General features: G+C 38.9%; 1 protein-coding gene across 1 annotated transcript in view; it reads right to left on the reverse strand.

Moving 5' to 3' along the window:
• cryl1 (crystallin, lambda 1) overlaps window positions 1-6251 on the reverse strand; it is a 36698-nt gene extending 30447 nt beyond the window's left edge. The window contains exons 1-3 of the mRNA XM_034693777.1: window positions 6120-6251; window positions 5215-5322; window positions 2679-2805 (exon numbers count right to left, since the gene is read on the reverse strand). Of these exons, the coding sequence (XP_034549668.1) occupies window positions 2679-2805; window positions 5215-5322; window positions 6120-6160 (276 nt within the window). The 5' untranslated portion in view covers window positions 6161-6251. The remainder of the gene's footprint in view (window positions 1-2678; window positions 2806-5214; window positions 5323-6119) is intronic.
• Between the last annotated feature and the right edge of the window lie 845 nt (window positions 6252-7096).

Here is a 7096-nt window from a genome sequence, read left to right on the forward strand (position 1 = left end):
TCTTGGTGTGTCCTATATTGTTTCCCCACACGTTGACACCATTTAGCCAGCAGGCGAGTGTAGATCAAGAGACAGACGTGTCTAGAAAAGCATAAATCAATACCTTAAGCTTAGTGCCACCGACATGTAGGAGTGACTATCTGAGCAGGAAAACTTTGCATACTTCCCCTCTGATATTTCCCTGTTCTTAATAAGTCTTATATTGTTCCTGGTGAGAGTGATCTCAGCACTGAGTATTGATTTATTCTTACCTGACTCACTGTAATAAAGGGCACTATTGTCTGCAGAGCCAGGGTAACACACGAGTTGTTTTCCTGGCTTAAAAAGTGAACTTTCTATTTCATTCCTCACAGGTGATGAACTACTGAGGATGAACAGGAATGAGGATCCACTTCTGATCGTGTGTTTGTTTTGCGCTCTCAGCATAACAAAACAAGATGAGTGAGTAGGTGTAAAGATGTCGTGTAGGTAGGGCAGCTCTTTTCATCACAGCCTCCACCTTAACCTCTGTCAAAGTGAGGTACTACTTAACTCACTATTTATAAGACGTCTCGTAAAGTAGGTCATGATGTGACATCTGCAGACGTTGCATATATATTCAGATCAAGAGGAGAACATTTGAGCTTGAATTGAAAATTATGAATAAATGAAGCATGTTGAAGCATCACGGGTAAACTGTCATAAAAACAGCATTCAGTCACTGATTTTTTAACATTATGCCTCACTTAACCTCACCTGAAACCAGTGACACTGCATCCATATTCATATATACTGTATCTTTAAACTTAAGAGTGACATTTTTTATTATTCACCCATACTTAATACCACAGTTAACACAGACAAGGACATAAGAGGCAGTTCAGCACTTGTAAAGTCTTCCCTTTTTTATGCTTAAGTTCAGCATAAAGCTAAAGTCCCAGCAGCAAACAGTCCAGGTTCACATCCAACCTGTGGCCCTTTCCTGTATGTCATCTGGTCCTTGCTGGATCTTCATAGAAAGCAGCACAGTACTCTGTTTATCTATAGGGCACTTATAGGTAGACTCCCTCCTTACTTGACTAGTCTGTCGCCTCCTTTTAAATGACAGCTAAACTACCCTCCCTGATATCTTATGAAGATAGTGTCAGAGCTACCTAAAGAAAGCACTTGCAATTGTTTTAAAACATGAAAGCATTTAGAGCAGTTTAGGATTGCAAACATGAATGTTTTTTATGTATCTGTGACTATTTTTAACTGTGTTTATTTGTGTTTTTGTTTAGTTAATTGTATTAATTGTATTGCTGCAGGGCCCTGGTCTCAGTGGGTCCTCCCTGCTCGAATGAAATAAGGATATATAAAATTCCCTTCCCAGTTTATAAAAAAAAATAGGATAAATAAATGAGATTGAGAACTAAAAACTAGCCATGTGGGTAACATCAAGTTTCTCAAAAATGTCACAAATAAAAATATAAATATATTAGGAGCCACAAGATCCAGATCGCCAAATGATATAATTATAGTTTATCTTAAGGCATCAAACTATAAACAGCAATTTAAAAAGATGTGAAGTGTAACCACATAAAACAGTGACAACTGTGGAACCAAGTAGTGACATGTATCTACATGTCTAATGAACATTTCCTCGAGTGTTCTTAGAGGTTCATGAATCGATGATGTGGCGCCCCCTTCTGGAGCATTAGTGTAGTGTAGAAAATAGCAGAGCAGACCTTGGCCCAACCTCAATGTCCTCCCTGAACCCTAAGCCCTGAGCCCTGATTGGCTGAATTGATGTCACCTTTAAAGTGATGAGAGCCACAGACTGTAAGGGAACAAAACTGTAGAACTGGGAATGGGACAGCACTTTGAGATGTCTCATGTAACCTGCATGACGTCATGTAGCTCATCTTAGCGATATTAGGAATTTTTATGCACAATTTTTACTTTCCTCAAATTTAAGGCACTTAAGGGACCAACTGACTGATTGACATGTGAACCAGTCTTGTACTGTACAGACTGCTTAACCACACAATTGAAAGTATATAAATATATAACTATAGATATATGAATAATACTGTATATACACGTGTGAACATGAATACATTTAGGCTGATTAAGGCTGTTTTCTACATTTGTACTTACGGGCAAATGTTTCTTCTACCGTCCCTCTTTTTTAAATTTCATGTTACAGCGTTCGTTTACACTTCCATGCTGAAGGGCCTCCTGTGGGAGTCGTGTGTTAATCGTCACAATGCTATGAACTACGGGTAATTCCCTTATGCTAGGTTTGCAAATTGCCATCTTAAGGAAAGGTGGCATAAAAGGCTCAAAAAGTCTGTGATAGATCATTCACACACTTGAAGATTTGACAGTGGGACAGCCCTAAGCCCTCACGGACTGAGGACTTATTAATACTACTGTGATCACTGCAGAGTTTGATGAATAGCTAATGACTAAATCCACATTATAGCAATAATCTATCTACATACATCTCACAGAACTCAAACTGTAGGTAGGGTTTCTATGTTTTATCAAAGCCTGGGAGCATTTGAGGTTACATTTATCTTGTTATGTATGACAGATGGAAATGCAATCGTGAGGACAACAAACTAACAGAAGCCAAACTATTCTAGTTAAAGTATGGGAGGACAAAGGAAGAGAAAGGTGCTTGTGCTGCGGTTGGGTCTAGTCGAGTGTCTCACCTGCACGAAGAAGGCTCCCTCCAGAGCCTGAGCCAAGTCATCGAAGCAGCTGATCAGGGCAACCTGCTGCGAGGCCGCCAGCTCTCCTCTCAGCATGTGGACTCCCTCCAGCTCCTCCAGCTGTTTCCTAAGAACACAAATGTTGGGCCATAAACCCTCAGGGTGGATGTCTAAGTGAAGTGTTTTTATGGGATTGTTGTGCGATTGGTTTTCCAGCCAAGATTGAAGACTGGAGTTTGCTGGATGCCACTTGTGGGAGCAAAGAGGCAGCAACAATTCTGTATATCAGATGAGTCTGAAACATACAGCTAAATAGATGTAAGTAAAGTATACTCCTAGTCCTTACTGTGCTTATGTAAGACAAAAAACAACACAATGACAATCCTCTACAGTTCATATAGGCGACTGAATCTCAAAGAGTCAGCTGCAGTAGAAAAATCAGAAGCAGCTTTAGATTAAACTACATAATAAATTAATCAATGCGATCCTGGAGTATACATTTGCTCTGTCTCACAGTATTAAAGGTCACCATCATGTCGTTGGGATGTTTTTGTCTTCCACGCTAAAAGTTCTTTGTCATTCCACAGTAATGTTTAACCAGCAATGACTGGGCAATAACAGAGCAGACCTGACTGTGTGTTTGTCTGTGTGTTCCTACAGTGGGAGAAAGTCAGTGAGCATGCAGTGACTGTGTGTCTCCTATGTGAAGCACTAAAAAGGAAGAGGAGGTTTAATGTTGTGCATGGAAGCTGGTTTAAGTTACACATCTGGTTAATGATCACTTCATGTTTTATAACTGAGGACTTAAAATGACATTCGTAAGGATGGTGTCAGTGATATGAAAACTTGGCAGCATCTAGAGAAGAGAGCTGTGTTAAAAAAAAAAACATAAGTGGGAACCATTAAGAGCTTAAAGCTGGGGTTGGTAATCAGATTGAGATATACTTTTTGTTCTACTGGTTAAAATGATCTTTATGTCCTGATGGTAATCAATACATGATGTGTTCTTAAAAAAGAGCAAAGAAAACCTGCTCTCTACAGCCGGAGTAAACCTGGGAAAACACCAACCAATCAGCGTTTTTTGGATGCCAAAATTTTAAACCATTCAAATCCCGTCCTGCCGTTCTGCCCGCCTCCTGCGCGTACATTTCCCCGGCGTGTACTCCTCCGTCTCCTGCCTCTGCTTCCCCTGCCACTATTTACTGCCCCTCTCGCTCGACCTCGGGCCTGTCCCCTCTGACCCGATGAGGTGCTTTACTCAGGACTGTAGTCTGGATCAGAGTCTAAAAAGCTCTCACCACGGGGCTCTGACAAGCAGAAGAACTAATGACATTTAGTAAGTCCTACAGAAAATGTAGATGTACTGTAGCGTCCGTCCGGATGCTGTAGGGATGACGAGCCGATTCGTGAACATGTTGAGTTTTAATAACCGGTCACTGTCGGCCGTGATCACACCAACCAACAAAACAACAATCAATGTTTGAATGAATGAAGAACTTCTCCTCTTGTCTCTCCTCTCTCCCACTCACACACTCTACACCTCTCCTGATGCCTTCACTAACTGTCAACACTGTAGGAATTAAGAACATCTACACTGAACAGGTCTAACAAACAGTAGAGTTGTTACAGTATTATATATGTGTTATAACTTTTTTCCTGAACCCGAACCTAACCCTACCCCTAAACCCTAACCCTAAACTCTAACCCTAACTATAATCCTACCCCAACCCTAACCATAAACTTTAACAGTAACCGTAAACCCTAAACCTAACCCTTAACCCTACCCCTTACCCTAAACCCTATCCCCTTACCCCAACCCTAACCTAACCCTACCTCTAAACCCTACCCCTACACCCTACCCCTAAACCCTAACCCTAAACGCTAACATAACCCTACCCCTAAACCCTAACCCAAACGCTAAACCCTGAACCTAACCCTAACCCTTAACCTTAACCCTAACCCTAAACTATAACCCTAACCCTACCCATAACCCTAAACCCTAACCCTACACCCAACAACCAATAATTGGTCAAATATTTCCTATATATTGCAACTGCTTTTTGCTAAGAGGGGAATTTAATTGTGAATTGGGTTTAATCATCCCTTAAATGTTCATGATTTCCTTTTCTGCACAAATGAACTACTCTTCAATTAGCAACTGTGACCCGATCAAAATGTATATTTCTTAGTGTATTAAAAACACTGTTTTAAGACTAAATTAACAATAAAAAAGCTATTTTAAACAGAAAAGATGGAAATGTAAGTATATTTCTAAGCATCAAAGGATGGCAGACCAAGATTTGTTAACGCAACATAAATCTGGACAAGACATGTTTATTATATTTGTATAGACTAACTCTGTGCATGGCTTCAGTTGACTTTTTAAGCCTACAACTTTAACATCTCCTCCATCTTGCGTCTACTTAAAGGTGTAGACACAAGTGAGTGCGGTTATAGAAATATCAAGAGGGTGGATTTAAATGTATACATCAGTATATTCTGGAAAATGGCCGCAGTATTGTGTGGTATTGCTGACCTGATCTCTTTGATGGCATTGGCAGCCTGCCCAGGTTGGTTGTCATAGATTCTCACACTGTAGCCTCCACTGACAAAGACCATGGACCAGGAGCGGCCAATCAGCCCGCTGAAACACACAAAACCAATCATACACAAGAGACATTTAATTCTCCCTGTAAAGAGAGAAAGACTTCCTATACAGCCTATACGTTCAGTCATTAATGATCAGAGTTGTGGGGTGTTTTGTGGACTCTCTCTTTGTTGTGTTGTGCTCATGTGGTGTGTCTGCATCATGAATTCCTCTTCTGTTATGCTGCAGAATATCTTGGTTGCATGTTATTCCCTTACATACACAGGTGTCAGTGTGCAAAATCCTGCAGCTAAACATTTAGTTTAGATGGTTTTGACATTCTTGAGTAGTACTCTGCAGGTTTAGTGTTTACTTTCCAGGTCTAAGAGAGGTCACTAGAGGGGACTGCAGAGTTTAGCTGAGATTGCAGAAAAGAGCATGAACAGGATACAGAATTCAGGTTAAAGTTTAAGCCTGTGCAAAATAAGTTCTGGTGGTGACATTTTAATCCAATGATTCTTATCTTTAAAAACAGTGTATTATGATGACAAACAATGGGACAAATGGGAATGTTGGCTGCAAAGGGTCGTGATAAAGTACAAGAGGTCAGGAAATTGAGGTAGCCACATAACGTCCAATCTAAGCATGCAGTTCAACTCAAACCTGCAGGAATGTGTAGTTAAAGCACAGAAATGGACAACACAAGCACAAAACTTAATGCAAACTAATGGCAATCCAACAAATTCCAAGATAAGTCACTAAAAACTGTTAAAGTTCATGCAGCTTCAGTGCAATGGCAGCCTCTAATCTGCAGCTAATATCATACACCTGACACAAAGTCATTTCCAGCTCACCTGCCGATTACGGTTATAGTCTTCTTGTCCGGGGAGCTCATGTTATTCGATTCAGAGCAGAGAGTAGAGTATCTTTATGAAAACTGTAGCCACGCCCCCTCGGAGTCACGCTGCTCAGGACCGGTATGGAAGCCTAGAAGGTCCAAAAAACGCGAAAGAACAGATTGTACTGTGCTTTTCATGGCTGGGGAATGACTTATAAAGATAAATTGTTAATGTGTGTGATGTTATGTTAAAGCTACAGAAGAGGATTAGGGCCACTATAAAAAAAAATTTTTTTTTAAAATAAAAGGGGGAATATTTTCTTTTTATTATTATAATTATTATCCTGAGGAATAAGGTCAGAATTCTGAGATTAAAGTCAGAATTTAATCTCAGAGTTCTAACTTTTTTCTCAGAACAATAATAATTAAAAAAAATGTAACCTTAATTTTTTTTGTAAAGCACTTTGAATAGCTCTTTAAGTATTACTAATGCTTTGTAGATAAACTTGCTTTTCCTTGCTTCATCATCTCATCCCGAACTGACTCTCTTGACTGCTGCTGACATTATAATGCATAATAAACTGTATTATAATTATCTTTGCCATATAATATAATGTTATATTACATTATTATTGTAACTACAACTCATGGTCATATTACATACCCATATTTATTTGTATTTATTGCTTAATTTGTCATTACCAACCATTATCACACGATGTCAACCTGTCACTACTGAAACATTTTTAATACTGCCTGTAATTACTTCTATTTAATCTAAATTCCATTGTAACATTGTATATATCTAAATTGTATTCTAGCTTTATTCATCTATTTTTATTTTATTTTATTTCATTGCATTTCATTTCATTTCATTTCATTTCATTTTATTTTATTTCATTTTATTTTATTTTATTTTTATTTCATTTTATTTCATTTCATTTCATTTTACTTATTGAAACTTCTTCTTGATTGTACTTGTGTCTGGGTTGC

The sequence above is a fragment of the Notolabrus celidotus genome, chromosome 10 (genome assembly GCF_009762535.1).
Source record: "Notolabrus celidotus isolate fNotCel1 chromosome 10, fNotCel1.pri, whole genome shotgun sequence".
NCBI classification, from domain to species: Eukaryota; Metazoa; Chordata; class Actinopteri; order Labriformes; family Labridae; genus Notolabrus; species Notolabrus celidotus.